The sequence below is a fragment of the Coniophora puteana genome (assembly GCF_000271625.1).
Source record: "Coniophora puteana RWD-64-598 SS2 unplaced genomic scaffold CONPUscaffold_6, whole genome shotgun sequence".
Classification (NCBI taxonomy): Eukaryota; Fungi; Basidiomycota; class Agaricomycetes; order Boletales; family Coniophoraceae; genus Coniophora; species Coniophora puteana.
In genome coordinates this window covers 1,589,741-1,607,859 of record NW_006913058.1, presented here as the reverse complement: position 1 = coordinate 1,607,859, position 18,119 = coordinate 1,589,741, and the positions used below count along the sequence as shown (strand labels likewise).

The 18,119-nt window shown below is 51.9% G+C and overlaps 6 protein-coding genes across 6 annotated transcripts; 4 read left to right on the top strand and 2 right to left on the bottom strand.

Moving 5' to 3' along the window:
• Positions 1–695: 695 nt before the first annotated feature.
• CONPUDRAFT_153944 (NAD(P)-binding protein) lies at positions 696–2,287 on the top strand (the record flags this gene model as incomplete). Its single annotated transcript, XM_007770558.1, has 5 exons — positions 696–901; positions 975–1,535; positions 1,602–1,759; positions 1,821–2,115; positions 2,185–2,287. The coding sequence occupies 5 exons, from the start codon at positions 696–698 to the stop codon at positions 2,285–2,287; spliced, it is 1,323 nt and encodes a 440-aa protein (XP_007768748.1).
• A 3,572-nt stretch (positions 2,288–5,859) lies between these two features.
• CONPUDRAFT_55665 (metallopeptidase MepB) lies at positions 5,860–8,763 on the top strand (the record flags this gene model as incomplete). Its single annotated transcript, XM_007770020.1, has 14 exons — positions 5,860–6,015; positions 6,135–6,488; positions 6,556–6,576; positions 6,637–6,768; positions 6,829–7,023; positions 7,087–7,220; positions 7,276–7,445; positions 7,509–7,604; positions 7,667–7,943; positions 8,000–8,092; positions 8,154–8,233; positions 8,302–8,428; positions 8,497–8,638; positions 8,698–8,763. 14 exons carry the CDS (start codon positions 5,860–5,862, stop codon positions 8,761–8,763), a joined length of 2,043 nt encoding a protein of 680 aa, XP_007768210.1.
• Positions 8,764–9,206: 443 nt separating this feature from the next.
• CONPUDRAFT_124512 (uncharacterized protein) lies at positions 9,207–9,869 on the bottom strand (the record flags this gene model as incomplete). Its single annotated transcript, XM_007770557.1, has 2 exons — positions 9,207–9,295; positions 9,353–9,869. The coding sequence occupies one exon, from the start codon at positions 9,867–9,869 to the stop codon at positions 9,360–9,362; it is 510 nt and encodes a 169-aa protein (XP_007768747.1). The 3' UTR covers positions 9,207–9,295; positions 9,353–9,359.
• Positions 9,870–10,503: 634 nt separating this feature from the next.
• Positions 10,504–11,604, bottom strand: CONPUDRAFT_137362 (uncharacterized protein; the record flags this gene model as incomplete). Its single annotated transcript, XM_007770556.1, has 2 exons — positions 10,504–10,649; positions 10,715–11,604. Coding segments are annotated over 2 exons (891 nt in total). The 3' UTR covers positions 10,504–10,648.
• A 1,893-nt stretch (positions 11,605–13,497) lies between these two features.
• On the top strand, positions 13,498–13,934 carry CONPUDRAFT_165548 (uncharacterized protein). The gene is made up of 3 exons (XM_007770555.1): positions 13,498–13,632; positions 13,692–13,805; positions 13,859–13,934. The coding sequence occupies exons 1-2, from the start codon at positions 13,525–13,527 to the stop codon at positions 13,755–13,757; spliced, it is 174 nt and encodes a 57-aa protein (XP_007768745.1). The 5' UTR covers positions 13,498–13,524; the 3' UTR covers positions 13,758–13,805; positions 13,859–13,934.
• Positions 13,935–14,530: 596 nt separating this feature from the next.
• CONPUDRAFT_144184 (uncharacterized protein) lies at positions 14,531–15,454 on the top strand (the record flags this gene model as incomplete). The annotated part of the gene is made up of 4 exons (XM_007770554.1): positions 14,531–14,949; positions 15,009–15,186; positions 15,241–15,369; positions 15,419–15,454. Coding segments are annotated over exons 2-4 (246 nt in total), but the record flags the coding sequence as incomplete, so codon positions are not given.
• Between the last annotated feature and the right edge of the window lie 2,665 nt (positions 15,455–18,119).

Below are 18,119 nucleotides of genomic sequence, written 5' to 3'. Positions count from 1 at the left end.
GCTATGAGGGGGTGGAGACGAAGAAAGGAGGGTCGAGTCGAACGGGGAGAAGGGAGAGCTGGAGTCGGAGGGCCTGCTTGGTGGTTGCGGGACGTGCAGTGGGCGACGAGCGATTCGGTGAGGAAGCAAAAGGGTTTTTACGGAGATATTTATGTATGCTCAGGCGTGCGGGGGCCCCATGCAAGGACAAATTGGACGGACGCTCTTCTTGCCTCCGTCGTTCTCACCACCCATACACTCGCAATGGCTGGGGTCAGGCGCGCGCGGTCGGCCGCTCTAGTTCAGTGCAGGTATGTTTGCATGGCAGAGAGCCTGTTCTGTCCTTATTCACGTCCTCATTGGTGCGCCCGCTGTCCGGTTCAGTGGGCGCCTGTGTTATGATGGAGTGGAAGTGGGGTCGTCAACCTGGGACACTAGACTGTACGTTTGCAATTGAGAAACTCTGGTGATAGCTTGGCAGCCTCCGCGCACATCTCCCAACGATGGCGTCTCCGGCGGAAGGATGCGCTAATCCGACTGCTTCGCCCATCCGTCCCACACTTTTCCCCACACCGTCACCTTCTTCCTCACACTCCCTCGGCATCCCTGCACCCTTCTATTACTCATGTCCTTGCACCAACTCTAACTTCCACGTAAAGACTGTAATCTAGAACCCAATAGCGTTCAAACTCAAACACACGACGATCCCAAATCCAATGCTCCTCGAGGCCGCCTTCCTCCTCGCCCTCGCAGGCTACCTCTACGCTATCCATGTCCGCATGCGTGGACCCGACCGCCCGAACGAGTTCACTCCCGAGCAGCTCGACAAGGTCCGGTGGGACGACATCGACCTGACCGCCAACGTCCCGCCCGCGACCCACAAGGGCTACGCAGTCGTCGGCGGCTCCGGCTTCGTGGGCACGTACGTTCTTCTCACTGTCACCCAGAACACATCAGAGAGCGCGTTATTAACGGTCTCGCCCATGCCCAATCAGATACCTCGTCCGCCTCCTCATCCTCCGCGGCGAATCCTCCATCCGCATCATCGACCTCCGCCCGCCCACCGACCCCACCGTGCTCGCCTCCCCCGCCGTCACCTTCGAGCCCGCCGACATCACCTCCCCACACTCCGTCTCCGCCGCCCTGCGCACGCCCTTCCCCGCCACAGGCGCCCCGCCCTCCGTCGTATTCCACACCGCCGCCTCCATCCGCTTCTGGGAGCGCGCATGGCACGCCTGGCCCCTCTCATTCAACGTGAACGTCCTCGGCACACAGAACGTCGTCGCCGCGTGCCGCGATGCCCTGCCGCGGGGCACGGTGCTCGTGTACACGAGCACGTGCGATGTTGTCCTTGCCGCGCGAAAGTTCTGCAGGCTTGGGTTCGACCGCGGCGTGTGGCCGTGGAGCCGGAAGGTGCTTAGTGATGGCGATGCGCCGCTGGGGCGGCACGAGGCGCATCAGTCGAATTATACGCAGAGTAAGATGCTTGCGGAGCGCGTGGTGCTCGATGCGAATGGGCAGAACGGGATGCGCGTGGGGATTCTGAGACCGGGGTAGTGCGTACTCCTATTTCTGCCCCTCCCCACTCTCGTTTCTGACGCAGATCTATGTGGGGATTGCAGTACGATCACAGGCCCAAACGACCGCCTCCTCGCGAGCTCGCTCACCCTCCCGCGCATCCCGACGATCGGACACCGCTTCAAACAGACGTCCATCTGCGTCTGGGACGTCGCCGCCGCGCACCTCTGCCTCGCGCACCGTCTCTCCCCTGACACCCAGAGTGGATGGACGAGAGGGCGCGGAGGACGCCGCAGGCCAAGCGTTCCTCATCACCGGCAAAGGCCCCGCCCGCGCGATCCGCGACGTCCGCTCCGCCCTCGCGCACTTTGCCCGGCGTGCGCTCGTGCTCGACGACGTCCCCGAGGCTATACTGTTCGTCCTCGCGCACCTCGTCGAGGCGCTGCTTTTTGTCCGGTTCTGGGCGCTGGTTCCTGTGTATCGGCTTCTGTGGGGCGGGGGAGCGAGGCCGGGTGCGGACCCGGGGTGGATGGGCGAGGGCGTGTATCTCCAGCCGCCGCTGTTTGAGTTTTTGGAGGACTGTGTGGTTGATGATGCGAGGGCGAGGAGGGTGTTAGGGTGAGTTCTCGGGTGGAGCTGTGTTCGGAGCGGTTTTACTGACGTGTTGATTGTTGTGGGTGTGTATAGGTACGAGCCGCAGTGGACGGTCGAGGCGACGGCCAAGTACGCGGTGGATACGATGGCGAGGGAGAAGGCGGGTGGAGGGCATGGGTTGCAGATGAAGCGGTGAACGTGCCGCTCAACGTGTGGTGGTGTTAGGGATTAGGATGTACGGTATTGTCACTTGGTATCAGGCCGCTGGCGGTCGTGCTGGTATTTATGGCGCGAGTTCTTGGATATAATACCTGGCCTATTGCAAAAACCCTGGCACTAGCAATCCCAAGAATAAGCGCCATGTTACTGCGAGCTCACGATGAAAAAATACTGGACCCGTGGGAACGATCCGCGATAACATTGATTGGGCACTTGAAAGGGCCAAGCGCGAGTGTGCAGGTGATTCATGGCTGGACATACAGTTTTGATGCTCATTTTGACTACATTTCAGCGGCTAAAACTACATGACAAAGTCAAGCGTTGATTTCAACGGAGGATATTTATGAAAGCGCGTTAGGATCAATAACTCGAAGATAAATAACTAATCAACTAGCAAAATAAAATAAAAAGAGCATCAATCTGAAAGTTTTCTATGGAGACGCCGATATTATGCTACAGTGGGGGAGAAGTACGATTGTTAGTAGCATGGATCGAGCAGACCAGCATCTCCATATATTAAGATAAAGGTAGTATAAGGTTCGCAATGTTGAGCTAGTAGTATGTCCACACTAATTAGCATGCCGAGGCACTGAATTGCCACAAGCCAACACAAGGTTACAATTGTCCTCCTGACGCGTTTAGCCTTTAAGTCTGTGAGGCGGTCTTGCAAGAGACCGCGATGCAACCTTGCCATTTAGCCATCGGATGTCGCCACCTTTTGCGGCGTCATGGTACCAATGGAGGCAATGCTCAATGGAACCTATGTTTATCAAGCCACCATCTTTGGACGTATATGACAGGCGATTTCGTTCCAAAGACGTATTTTAAGTGCCCAATTGCAACAGAGGTAGTAAGTCGTCACTATAGTTTGACTTTAACACCTTTTTAGATCCAGAAGAATATAAATCTCAGGTTCAACGATCAAGCGTAATTACCGATAGAGATATCTCAACGCAATATTTATTGCACGCCAGGGCTGCCTTCATCGGTTGGCACTTACTCGGCATCTCTTCGCTGAACCTGTGATTTGCCGTATAGCTCGGTCGGCAACTTGACGAAAACATCGATGCATTACTGGATGTGGCTCTTACGCGGCCACCTTGCGTTTTCCAGGCGGACCGTCAAGCACGGGGGCTCTTAGCGGACTATTCTTCAGCCACAGTACCACGATAGTCATGAGGCTTTCTCTTCGCCGTTCCAACGTGGAACTTAGATCTGACCTTTTCGTGATCAGATACTGCTTGCAGAGTACCAGGCTTTAAAACCAACTTCATAATTGAGCTGGTTTTGTTGAGAGTGCGATGGTACCAAAGTGCTGTGGGATAAAACCTGAGCGCATCTCATGTATACAGTCCTTTGATATTTGGCATCAGAAGGTAGATTTGATGTACTTGAGTGCTGGATCGGAGCGGAGGCGTGTGTTATTTGAGGTACCCGTGGCACTCCGTGGCACAGCCGGCGCTTCCAGTGAGTGTCAGTTAACAGCGGTGTTCAACAGCAATCTTTTTCAGTTCCTCACGTTCCCACCTCGACCATGACATCCATTGCGAACATGCTCTTCGTTCCATTCTGGCGTATCCTCCCGGAGATCGTCTTGTATGGTTAGATATATCTTAATGCTATTGATTTACGATTTACTCATGCTGGGACTCATGTTTGACTTGCAGGATCGTTCGCGGTGCTGCTCGCTCTGGACATCTACATTATCGTGACCCGGCGACGGCAGGCTGGTAGACCTCTCGCAAAGGCCAATATCATCGTTCTCATCGTCGGCTGCCTGATGTTTGTGGTGGCAACGCTGGTAAGCATCATATGCTTTCACAGACGGAAGAGACCTCACGCAGACCTCACGCTTGTCATAGCATATCTGCTCCTCTTTGTACAATGCCTACTTTGAAAACTTTCTCCAGGCAGTGGCTGCGTTGTCTCTAAATATCCTCCAAACTATAAATTCTGAAACTGTCGGGATGAAAATCGTTATCCCCGAAGAAATTCAGATGGCCGCTTTTGTTGTGCAGCTCTGGCTGGGGGATGGATTTATGGTACGTCTTCTAGATGATAAGATGGTATCCCAATCACAGTTCAAACGTTCACCGTCCATCATCAAAATGTAGCTGTACAGGCTCTGGAAGGTCTGGAATAATGATAAACGCGTTGTCATACCTGTCTCCGTTGGGTTTATCGCCAACATTGGTGAGCACCTCTAAGCTTTAGGAGACCGAGTCCGATTTTAATTTGATATCACCTAGTCATGGGGATTGTCTTTTTATACACGTACGGCCTCGATATTGCCGAATACGAAGGAACGGAGATGTCCGAACTTAACTTCAAATTCTTGCATACCATGATGATGCCTGTGAATCTGTCTGTGTATGCTGTTAGCTTTGTAGTTCACGTTAGCTGCACAGGTAATCCGCATTCAAGCTCTTCAACTCGGGCGAGATGATTTGACGAGATTATTCCCAACAGCACTAATTGCGGCGAGGATATTCCATATTTACCGTCACATACGCCAGCAAGTACACGGTAATTGGTGCACCAATCCCATGGCTGTCGCGATTACCCTGATTGAATCTGGCGCAATGTACTCAATCTCGATGCTCATTCTTCTTGTGGTATTTGCAGCAGAGATGGAAACAGATATGACATACTCCCCCATGGTCATGAATGCGGTGAGCGTGCAATCATTTTTGGCATGGTTCCGGATTGACATGGCACGCTACGTTGGACAGATTGTGCCGATAGTTGTGAGCCCCGTCACTTCACTCATAAATGATTAATCAGAGTCCACTTAAGTTACTCACAGGGAATTGCATTCTCACTCATCGTCATCCGGATGGGCCTGGGTATAACAACGGAAATGCAGCCCCAACCATCGGAGACCAGGAAGACTGTCGCGAGGAGTGCCGCAGGGTCCAACTCGATAGCTACAAACTCGATTATGCTATTTGCCCAGGGCTCTTCGACGAACACTGTGGATCCTGAAATGAAGACGTCCTTTTGAATCAAGGTGGCAGGAGGACGAACATGTGGAACTAAGTCAGTACATGACGGAATAGACTTATCTATTTTCAGTCAGTTGTACGATTAGAAAAGTAAAGTTTACTAGTGCAACCGCAAAAACATCTTTTCTGTGCAAAAACAGGGTAAATATCTGTCAAATTGAGGAAGTTGCCTATTTTCCTATCCAGAAAAGGCTTTGTCTTAGGCGCAATGGCGACTTTCCTTGTGATTTTTTTTTCGGTCAAGCTCGGGCCGAGGAGGCCGAGGCACGGGAGGCGCGGGAAAGCGCCGCACCCTGATCAATTTGATCGCCCTACATGCGTTGACTCCTGATGCCACCTACTTTAGGCCTAGGCTTGAATGTACCTACGACTCAATATGACTCACAACGCTCTCTCGCTACATTAGTTCATTGCAACGTCCCATCTAAAGCTGAAGCACTGAAATACTCATTTTAGATCTTTGCACTGCTAGTCGTTGAACACCACTGCTTCCAACATACACACGAACAACGTCAACATGAATGCGAACACAAAGTACTCAGACATGTCAGGCTCTCCGCCCATTCCGCCGCAGGCGCCACCGACGTGGACCTACACGCCCGAGCATGTGGTCGCCCGCGCGCAGGATGCGATCGCGCAAAAGAAAGCGGTCAACGATCGCATCGCTGCGCTTGCGGATCACGAGTGCACATTTGATTCGGTATGTCGCAATTTGAGGCTTGCTCATGTGGTTGCAATCACTCATGCGTGATAACGGCGCTCTAGGTTTGCGTGCGTACACTATGCTACTCTAAGAACGTGCGCTCACCACTGTAACAGATCCCCATCGCTCTCGCCGAAGGCCTCCTCGACAGCATCGTCGATCCCCTTTGCTTCCTACAACATGCAGCCCCAAACGAGGCACTGCGCACCGCCTCCGCCGAAGCGAGCACGCTCGTGAGCGACTTCAAGGCGGAGCAGTATATGCGCCCCGAGCTCTTCCGCGCTGTCACCTCCGCACACGACCACCTGAAGTCGTCGGGCGCCTGGGATAAGCTGGGTTCGGAAGAGAGGAGATTGATTGAGCGGATGGTGCTCGATGGAAGGAGAGAGGGGCTGGGGCTGGACGAGGAGGGAAGAGATGCTCTGAAAGCGATGAGGAAGGAGGAGAGGCGGGCGAGCATGACGTTTTTGGTGAGTATCTTACGTCCCACCAATCCGATATGAGTCATTGAAACGGAACATCACGTGGTTTTTGTAGAAAAACTATAGCCAATCTACTGTGCGTTCTCGCCCTATGTCTTTGGCAGGAAGCATCGAGTGACGGCTGTTGAATTTGCAGGCATCCATTGAATTCACCACTCGAGACCTCGACGGCGTCCCGGAGGACGTCCTTTCTGGATACCCCACCAAAGACACCGACGTGGGCAAAGTCCACATCATCACGTTCAAGAACTCCGATATCCTTCCCGTTGTACGCACATTTATCGTGTTCATACTCCTTTTGTTAACTGACGGGTACCGCATCGTCTAGCTCAAGTTTGCACATTCACCCGAGACGCGCAGACGTGTGCAGGAAGGCATGGACTCGTACATACCCGAAAACGAGGCTCTCTTTGAGGAGGTGATCAAGCTCCGCCGCGACATGGCGCGTGTGCTCGGGTACAAGTGCTGGGCGGACTATGTGCTCGAGGTGATGATGATCAAAGGGAGCGAGAAGGCATGGGCGGTGTGTCTCTCCATTCTCCCCCCAATTTCCCTCATCCTGATGGTAAATGGTGGTGCTCTGAAGTATATGCAAGACCTCGAGGCGAAGCTGCTTCCTTTCGGCCAGAGGGATCGCGAGCGATTCCTCGAGCTCAAGAAGGAGGAGCATGAAAAGCGGGGATATCCGTTTGATGGCGAGCTGTACATATGGGACTACTGGTATGTCATTTAACCCAACGATGTTGCATATCCCAATGCTGATGCGCCTTCCCAGGTACTACGATCGACTCTCCGTTGAACGGTCGCTCAAGCTCGATGAAGGCACTGTTCGAGAGTATTTCCCGGTCGAAAACACGATCAGTGCCATTCTTGACATCTATCAGGACCTTCTCGGGCTGAAATTTGTCGAGGCAGGGTACGGAGAGGCCGACGTTTGGTATCCAGGTGAGATTCACACTTAACCTGGGCAACTTGGGAGCTGTTAGCTTACGTTGATACGATACTTAGGCGTTAGGCAGTTCGCGGCGTGGGATAGGACTTCCGACGGCGGCATCGACGAGTCGAGCTTTGTCGGTTACTTTTACATCGATCCTTACCCTCGGCGTTCGTTCTCCTTCTCTCCTCCTTCAATCTAACTTCGCCTTACATCTGCACGTCTGGCTCAGCGTCCAAATTCCCGCACGCAGCCGTCTGGTCGCTGCTCCCCGGCTGCTCCCTGACGCCTACGCAGCGCGTATATCCAGTCGCGGCGCTGCTCGCCAACTTCCCGCGCGAGACGCCGAGCGTGCCCGCGCTGATGCGACATGCGGAGGTGGTCACGCTCTTCCACGAGATGGGGCATGTGTTTCACAATATCCTGAGTCGGACGCGGTTCGCAAGGTTCCACGGGACGTCGGTGAGCAGGGACTTTGTGGAGACACCGAGCAAGATGTTGGAGTATTGGTGGGCTGTGTATTCTCATCAATGGGCCAGGGCCACTGACGTGTGCGATACTTAAGGTGCTGGGAGCCCAAGGTGCTGAAACGCATCTCTAGCCATTACTTGACGAAGGATCCGATGCCTGATTCGCTCATCGACAAGATTGTTCAAAGGTATGCTGCCATTTCCTAAGTTGTTATACTTTGAGTCCGATGGAGTTTTCGTCGCCAACAGTCGATATGTCAACTTCGGTTTCCTCTTCCTCCGTCGTCAATTCTTCGCCAATTTCGACATGAAGGTCCATTCTGATCCTGGTACGTATCTTTACATGAACAAATATGATTTTGTACACCCTGACTCAGCTTCTTTTATGTTCACAAAGACATCGACGATTTTACGAAGCTCTGGCAAGAGACGCGTGAGAACACTACACTTGTCAAGGGTGGCGGGCAGCCCGGGTATATCGCGTTCCCGCACATCATGGGCGGGCAGGATGCCACTACTTACGGGTAAGACTCGATCTATCATAATCTCATAGCTTCGAAAGCCAGTCTCATCACAATGCATCCGTACACAGATACACGTACTCCCTCGTGTTCGCGTCGGACATGTACAATACCATGTTTAAAGAGGATCCGCTGGACCCCGAGAAGGGCAGGAGATACAGAGAGAAGGTGCTGCTGCCTGGTTCGACGAAGGATGAAGAGGAACTGCTTGCTGTTCGTTTTGTCTACCGCTTTTTTGCTTGTGCGCGTCAGCTGACTTCATGGGCCGACAGGACTTCTTGGGGCGGCCTGCGAATGCTGAGGCGTTCTCGCATGAGCTGTTTAGTCAGTCAGCCTGATTCTGCTGGCGCGGTGCAAAGCCATGAGTGCCTGGATTTCTATATTGAGCCCAAGCTCGGATTATTATACAATCGCACTGCTGTGACGTGCGAGAACAAATAGCAATGAACGACCCGAAGGAACTCGAGAAATCGGGCGAGGCTGGGCGAATAATGCCGTTGCAACCTTGTAAGGAGATCTACCCGAGTATAGCTTGTCTATAGACTACATACTTAGCGGAGCAACGGACTAGCCAGCTGCGGAACAGATTATGTAAAAAGACAAAGTAAGGTATGCAATCACAAGAGCGCTCTGTATGGACTAATCCCGCCACAGGGGCTACTAAAACATCTTTGAAGCAAAGCAAGTAAGAGATATAACCGACATAATCTCGTCCAGTCAAGACATTGTACATACGTGATTAACTCAGTGCCGTAACGCAAGAAAAGTGAGAAGGAAAGACAATATTTGTAGTGAAAGTGACCGTGATGGAAGTACAGCAAAGCGTGCGCGAACCCCTAAGACGGGTGTCCGGTGCAAAACATAGCCTCCCTATTTTAAACCTTAGTCGGTGCTGGCAACATGGTGATCCAAATTCCGAAAACTCACGTTATAATTAAGCTAGCACACAAGATTGCGAGTCGATAATCGTGCGAGGTTGAACGTTGAGCATGGTGGGCTCGTATTCTGACGAACCCCATTTGAGTATCTCTGCGTAAAGTGCTTCCAGGTCACTGCACATGACGAAGCCAGCCGCTTCGAGAAGAGCTACAGCGTGCAGCGTCCAGGTTTTGCATGTTAAGGCAGGATATCCGGGTGGGATCCGGTTCAGTGGCATGCCTCCGAAGACCTTGTCTAGTTTCGCTATGTCATTGGCTATACAGTGGCCAATACGCATAAAACCAATAAGAGCTATCGATTTCATGCAGCGGGAGCTTTTGCCATGATCAGTAACCCAGAAACCGGGCGCTCCATTCTTGATATGATATTTGTAGCCTGATGCACTGTCACGGTGATGGTACAATCCCCAATGGTACGTAGCCTCGGGTGTGTCCCGCGCCCACAAACCCAGGTAGAGCGCTCCAACCTTAAATCGGTTGTCGATAGTGTTATTGGGGTAAGACATAGAGCAAGGGTAACTCTGAATAGTGTGGAGGGATGAGGGGATAAAGATGGGAAGACTCAGAAAGCATCGGATTTATATGGGAGCCAAACTCTGTGACACGGCTACTGTCTTCTTCCCAGTTAAAATGTGACTCAGCTGCCATCTTTTGGGTCGCCCTTTTGCGCGTCTGAAAGAGGAGAGCTAAAGTCCTTTGAGTGGTTTTTCTTGTCACCTTTGCTACCCTCAATAATCTTCCCAAGCCTGTTATTGGCCTGTTAGCGAGATCACCGCTTTTAAAAAAACTTACGGTAATGCCATTGCAATATTTGGGACTCTTAAGGACTGAGCACGGTGTGCTGAGCAGCGGATTCACGTTGATGAAACTTAAGCAACATAGATTTGATGTGAGCACAAGGCGCTGCTGTCTGGGTGCTACTTTAGTAATCTCATGGAATGAGAATCTGAAATCCCGATCTTCTTGCTGAACGTTGAGATCATGAGATCTCTAACAGACCCTTTGATTTATGGTGTTAATAAACCCGTAATTCCGATGTACTTATGAGACGAAATAGAACACCAGTTCCATCAAACGGCCGAACCTGAATAAAGCATGAGCACTTGAGCCTCAAAGCATAGCATTAGCTCAATCCGCGGTAATGCACAAGCGATAATGCGTAAAAAGAGACGTAGAATGTAAAGTAAGGTATCAACCGAAAGTGAATCAAGCACTAGAACGGCAAGCTACTAGTGTACAGCTCCTGCAGAACGTAACCTGCGTCCGTCAATTGGCTCCTAACGATTCTGGAGCCATGGCGTCATAAAATACGTAAGTGAGAAGCCGTGCATAATGAAAGCGTCCGACTCACTATCCAATGCTCAGCGTGTCTGCGGTGAGCTGGAATACCCCGCGGTACCCCTTCACCTCCTCAGCATAGGCGCCCGATGTAACCCCCTCACTCATGAACGCACTCCATGGACGCCTGCTATAGACTGCCGCAATGCTAACTTCCCAGTAGTCAGGGAGCCACGCTGCCGCCTCCCAATCTACTATGCCAGTGATACGCCCATTGGCGTTAACAAGGATATTGTGAGAATTGAGGTCACCGTGTGTGAAAACGATGGCATGACGAGGTAGTGCAAAGAAGCGTTCAGCAGCAGCATGCGCATCCTGAGAGGACGCGTCCTTGCTAGCAAAGTCCACATAACATTTGAATGCTTTGTAAAATTCTGCTTCGTCGGCGCTTGGAGGAAGGGGCCCCGCCGGCACCAAGGGACCATATACGGGTCCACCATCAATGCCGCACACAGCATCTCCCCAAGGGCTTTCGAAGCGACGCATCAGCGTGAGGATGCGAACAAGGTCCTCTTTTACCCCCTCCAGTCCAACATTGCCACCTGATTGATCGAGCACCTTCCCTGGTAGGCGCGTCATAAGCAGGGAAGGAAACGCCGTATCGCGGTAAGACGGAGGTGGGTCGCCATATGAAATGAATTTAGGCGCCGGAACACCCATTGCGCGCGCAAGGTTCATAGCGAGACCTTCTTGCTCGCGGAGATTGGGGCAGCTCTTCAAGATCAGTCCGAAAGGAAGAGGGAAAACAGCAAATTGTCTCGGGATACCGCGGATCTCACAGTACCAGTTGGAGAGTGGTTTCAGCACCCACTCATGGATGAAGAAGCATAAGCTGCTCGTGAGGGTTGAAGAGGGGGGGCTTATGGGAGGACATGGAAGAGGATCTTGGTGGAGGGGGGTCATAGGAAAGAGAGGCTTGATGCGAGTGAAAGTTGGAGCCATCGTGGTGGTGCAGACCAACGCGCGTCAGGGCGCGTTGGGGACATGTGAGTTTTGAGTTCCCACGACCAAGAATAAGCGCTAAGCGACCAAAGCTCCGCGCCAGGCTATATGTGGCGCGCGGTGATCCTAGGGCACTGACATCCTCAATCATTCCAGAGATGTAGAAGCTCCGGAGCTCAGAGAGTAGCAGTCGCACGCACCTTATGTGTACCCACGGATCCCTTCCAGAGCTGCCCTCAACTCGCAGGAGTATGGATTTTGGATGTTGCACCGGCATGCGAGAGTACCCCGCCGGTATCCTCGTTCTCTCAATTTTAACCAGAACAGATCTTTGATGGCAGTCAAAACGTCCTAATCGATATCGCCGCGATGCGATGGTTTGAGTACCCATTATACGCGTCTGATTCAGCCAAGGAGAATAATATTGACCTGCATTAATTGTGTATAGCCAACATCCCGCCTTTCAGTACAATGAATACGAGCTTGACACCTCTGAGATGATGCTAATGCAAGGGTAACATACACCCATGAACAATACATACTAAGGATAGATTGAGTATTTGACAGTCCGCGTGGTGGGGTTGATTACTCGTCGCGTCGAGTTCCTTTTTGTGTAGATTTGCAACTCGCCTCGTAAATGCATCATACCACACAAGTGTCTGCAGCTGTCGGAAAAATCAGTTTCCCGTGGCAACGCATCTAAATGCGTGCCGACGTTTTCGCTACCCATTTAGACGCGTCGGCGACGGCAAGGACCATTCCAGGCCGTTTCGACGGCATTGCGACGCGTCCCGATGAGCGAGAAGCCAATCACGATGCATCTGTATGACCAAAATTAGCCAAAATTCTTATTATCTCGACGTCTCAATGGTGTTGCAACGCGTCTCAACGAGTGAATGGCCGCTTAGACTCGCTTGGACGCAGTGGCGACGGGGGGTCTTGGCTTTCGTCGAGACGCCCATTTTGACTTTTCCGACAGCGGCTGTGGCGAGAATGTGCGCGAGCCAGCTGGTCTTCCAATACAATGAGATTCTGCGCCTTGACCTCAATCGTTCGTGTTTCTTGCTGTTGCCGCCGTCCGACTCGTGCCGGCGGCTTCGACCCCAACGCACGCAGCTATAATAGCGCCGGTGCGTCGTCGTAGGTCGCCGTTGACAACGTTGAGCAAGGGCGCATCACCGGGCTAGAAGCGGTGGTGCCTCGATAAGGCGGAGTCAGCTTTATGCCCGTTTATGGCAGCTGATTTCAAACTCCGGTTTGTCGCGTTCTCGTGTTTCCTCTCCGCGTTCCCCCTTCCCTCTTTTCTTTATTTTCTTCCGGTGGAGGGCACTGCTGCCCCGGTCCACATCACTACAGGACATCCGCAGCCTCGTTACTGTGGCTCGGGGAGATACGCTCAGGCGAGGGCTCGCCAGACATCTGCTTTGGACAAGGCAATCTTTGTCATCCCTCGCCTCCATTATCTCTCCCGATCCATGCACCGGCATGGGTCGGCTTGGGCGTGGGCATCTACGACGCGTCAGTGCACGCCCTAATAAACACACGACCGCGCCAAGCGCAAAGGCACAAAAACCTGCTAGATAGCGCGTCAAGTATGCGCCGTGCGGCCAACAATCGACACATGCCCTACGGGCGACTCGGAGATGTGTCTCTAAAGTATACATATTATCCTCAGTCGGATGGAGTTTGCAAGGTTTTATGGGACATCAATGCGCAAGGGCTTTGTGGAAACTCCAAGTAAGATGCTGGGGTATTGGTGGGCCGCGTTCTCTCTAATCTGAATCCGGGTAATTGACAGGGTGAGATTCGATCCATGAAAGTGTGTCTCATAATCATGCATCCATACACAGATACACATATTCCCTCGTTTTCACGTCGGATATGTACAATACCATGTTCAGAGAGGATCCGCTGGACCCCGAGAAGGGCAGGAGATACAGAGAAAAAGTGCTGCCTGGTTCGACGAAGGATGAGGAGGATCTGCATGCTGTTCGTTTGATTTACCGCTTTTTTGCTTGTGTGCGTCAGTTGATTTCGTGAGTCGACAGGACTTCTTGGGTCGGCCTGCGAACGCTGAGGCATTCTCGCAGGAGCTGTTTAGTCAGCCAGTCTGACTCAACTGTTGCGGTATAAAGCCATGGGCATCTTGATCTTATAGACCCGTTTGTATCCAAATGCGATCTTTACTTGTTGTACAATGACGTATTTTGATCAGACCTTGCCGATAGCATCCGCATCCTCAGGATTCGCGTACCCTCGAACTGTAAGGCAGTGAACATGCGGCGGTTCCGCCGCTTTCGCAAGGAAATCTATCCGGCATACCTTCCCGGTGATTCTCCTCGATTGGTTCGAAGCGGAAATCCAGATTGCCAAACAAGAGATTCATTGCAACCCTTCAAACTCCCTTCACTTCTCGCCTTCTGGAGGTACGGGCGCTTCAATTTGTTGGATTCTCAGTTCGCAACCGAGTTATGTACACCTGCAGCTCAAGCCCTGGCATTTCTGCAGCCTTTGCCTTCACTGTGTGCAAGGTACCGCTGCTAATATCATCTTCACTCCACAGATGCGTTGTCGGAGCGTTGTGGTCGGACGTTGTGTCTGCATGGCGCGTCTGACTACACGAACTCACTCCTGACTTTCACCTCGTCCCCAGCACACTATTCTTAAAACGCTCCATTCTGGGGTGTTGCGCAATGCTCTGATCCACGACACTCCTGATCGTGGCTCGGTTTCCCGACGCATAGGACCATCTAGCTATCATGCCGGGAGCGGCTTCGCACGAGAGCTGCACGGGAGCGATAATTGGTCTCGGACGTCCGTTATTTTAGTGTCAAATTCTCGATGATCGTTTACTCTACGATCAGACCTTCTTTTGGGGCCCTTACAGCTGTGGGTCCCTTTCGAAGCCGGTGCAGACGATGTCAAGGCTTACTTAGGTCTTCCACTTCCAAAGAAAAAGGTGCCTGGCGCATGAAGTTCAATAACGGGAGACACTGGCTCTCTTGAACGTCCTAGATTCATTTCTTCTTGGTAACTTTCACACGAGCGGCTTTGCTAGGGATCTTTTTTTCGTGCGATGAATACGGAAGTAAAAATCGGTAGGCGGTGCTGATGCAGCCAATCACCGGAGTTTCTCAAGGATATTTATTCTGACGGTGTTCCCAAAATAAAGCCCCACCTCCATGCAGCTGCTCGCCAAAAGCGAGGTACGTCGACGATGCTAAAGGTATAAAAGCTGGACAGAGGACGCTCTCGTTTCTCCAGCTTCTTCTTCCACTTCATCTTTGGCTCACCTGGTGCTGGTCGGTGGGTGATCTCGGCATTAAATGATGCCACCCGTGTAGCTGACGCCGGTGCCTTGGCAGCCTTCTTTCCAACTCACTACTTTCATTCTTCGGATTGTCTTTGCATTTTATTCTATTTTTATTCCGAGAATCCCACATAAATAAGCGTTATCATCATGAAGACTTCCGTGTTTGCTCTCATTTCACTCGTCTCGGCCGCGGCTGTTGTCGCACCCAGCTTTGCTGCTCCAGTTCCCAGGTTTGTTCGGCTAAATAGGGGCTCAAAAACTCGTGCTAACATTTGTCTTTAAAGTGGGGCGTCGAGTGCCGCATCCAGTACTGTGACCACAGCGGCTGGAGACATTGACAATCTCATCAACAGCATCGTCTCCCAGGGCACAATATCGTCGAGCGTCGCCCAAGAGCTGACTCAGCTCGTCAAGTAAGAGATAGTATTCTCAGCCTTTCCTCTCGCTAACACGCATTTGCAGCTTGACCGCCTCCGATATTGAGAATATTGTTGGTTCATCCACGAGCAGTGCGACGAAGCGCAATGATCTGCCTGACGGGCTCACCCTCACGATCCCGACCTTTGACGAGCGCGATGTTGACGACGTCAAGAAGCGCAGCAATACGACTGGCGTTGCGAAGGCTGCTACGAAGGGATCACCAGTATCATCGACCATCTCCACTTCCGCGGCACCGATGAGACCGAGGTCGAGAAACGAAACAACGCGTCCGCTGCTGCAAAAGCTGCCACCAAGGGCATAACGAGTATCATCGACCACCTTCACTTCCGCGATGCTGACGACACCAACGATTCGGACATTGAGGCGCAGAGCAACACATCCAGAATAGCAAAGGCGGCCACGAAGGCTGTCACCGGTATCATCGACCACATCCATTTCCGCGACGTCGACGAGCCTGAAGTCGAGAAGCGAAACAACGCCTCTGCAGTTGCCAAGGCGGCCACGAAGGGTATCACTAGCATCATTGACCACATCCACTTCCGCGACGTCGAGGCTCAAACCGATTCCGACACGGGGGCTCAAAACTTTACACGACCGTGGCGCATCATTTCTAGCGCCCCCGTCGACCCCGACACCGGCAAGCTCATCCGTCGCGAATTATCCTCCGACCTCTCCGGGCTCGAGCAAGAGATCGAAGCCGGGCTCAGCGGACTCCTCCAGCGCAAGCGCGATTTGTCATCGGAGCTCAGTGGGCTGGAGCAGGAGATCGAACAGGTGCTTGGGAAGCTCCCTAGACGTCGCAGCGTAGACCTTGATTAAGTTTTAGTTCATGCTGTTGAGGATCCTCCCTAGTACCTCTCATGATGTACGAAGCTCATGGTAGAAGCTATTTATCTATGCTTGGGAAGAAGATTTTGTGAAGGCTAATTTATTTTTGACACCTCCCAAAATGAGATGCCGGATGAATGCATCCCAACCTCATTGCTCGACCGGTCGAGCGACGTCCCAGGAAGGCATGTCATAAGCAGTGATGGAAAGGCAGTATCGCGATACGATGGAGGCGGGTCACCAAAAGAGATGAATGTATGTGCGGGAACACCTATCACGCAGGCGACGTTCATGACGAGACCTTCCTGTTCGCGGAACGTGCACGGGGACAGCTCTTGATGATGAGACCAAAGGGGAGAGGGAAGACAACGTATGATCCGGAATGCCGCGTATACCGCAGTACTAGGTCGAGAATGGCTTTAGTGCCCACTCGTGGATGAAGAAGCATAATCTGTTGGTAAGCGCCGAAGGTGAACAGCCTAAGGGAGGACATGTAAGAGATTCTGTGGCGGGGAGTGCTCTACTGAAGAGACGCCTGAAACGAGTGACTTCTAGAGCCATCATTATGGTGTAGAAAACCGCGCGTCTAGTTGCCAGTGGGCGTTTGAAGGCGTTTGAGTTTTCGGATTCAAAGGTCCGAGGACCGAGCCGGGTTTAGGCGCCCATCCCAATGAGTCCGCATCCGCATCATGATCACGACTTGCCCGAAGCCGGACATTTCGGGCTTCTTGCTGCATGAGGTGACTTACTATCTTCCAAGATCAGCGGTCTGTAGCAAGAAGCTGGGCTGAAACGTTCAAGAAACGCTGAGGCCAACGGCTAGCTTTTCAAGCGATCTCACTTATATGTTCAATCCCTGATGGGAATTTACGAATAGGCGCCCGCATACAGCCTGTGGCGCTGCCCCAGTAACGGTGCACGGCCCAAACTTGGGATTGCGACCATCGCCAATGCTATGTTTAAAAATACGCGTTTCAGCTGGTAAAATCAAAGAGAGGGAGAAACTTGTGATGATTCAGACGATACGCTTCCTGTGCGCCTGATCTCCCCTTCTCTTTGTTGTCAACTTACGTTGTGATACGAGGGACTCTCTGGGTCAACTCTTAACACTGTCTGTCACAGGGCCGTCTCACCGAAGCTACAGTGTGCTCGCGTGTTTATCGCAATGCTCTATATTATTATGTTATTGATGCTACACTCAACATGTGGGTCATCTGCCTACTATTGGTGGGCTAAGCTGAATGGATCACGTTTTGTCAAGGACCCGATCTATGCCAGAAGAAGCATTGTATTAGAGAATCCCAGCAAATCAGTGAAGATGCTGCACTGCGCCACGGGCATACTTCGATGAAATCCCACCGCCACTTTTGTCGCCTCAATATGACTTAGTACGCACATTGTCGGATCTTTGATAGTAGCAAGAAGGGTGCTAATTTCAGGGCACTCATCGCCTTCGATGGGATGTTCTAAGTATCTACGATATGTTCGTTGTCCTTCCCACGATGAAAGTTCTAGACTTTAAACGAGCAAATCAGCCACTAGAGATTCGCAGAATTTGTATGAATTATCAGACGCGCGCGAGGTTGTCTCATGAAGACTTTGAAGTAGTCATCTGGGCAAGAACAGTGTGCCTGCGTAATGAATTACGGCTATTCATGCCCTTGTTGCTATTCTACGGCTCTTCTATTTCTGAGCGCGCGCTTACTCACTTCATTGTTTCAGGGTGACAGGCAATCCATTTGCCTGATAGTGGCTCGGGCCGACTGTACTTGCGCTTGCTCACGCGTTTGTCGGCGCACACGTTGAATATGTGCTACATATTGGTCTTCTAACATCCTCATGTCGGGTGCTAGATAATGCTATCTATTCTTCCGACAATTACTTGACCAACCCC

Coding starts and splice junctions, on each gene's coding strand:
- CONPUDRAFT_165548 (XM_007770555.1), top strand. CDS start 13,525: ATGTACAATACCATGTTCAGAGAGGATCCGCTGGACCCCGAGAAGGGC. Junction 13,633..13,691: donor ATGAGGAGGATCTGCATGCT/GTTCGTTTGATT, acceptor GTGAGTCGACAG/GACTTCTTGGGTCGGCCTGC.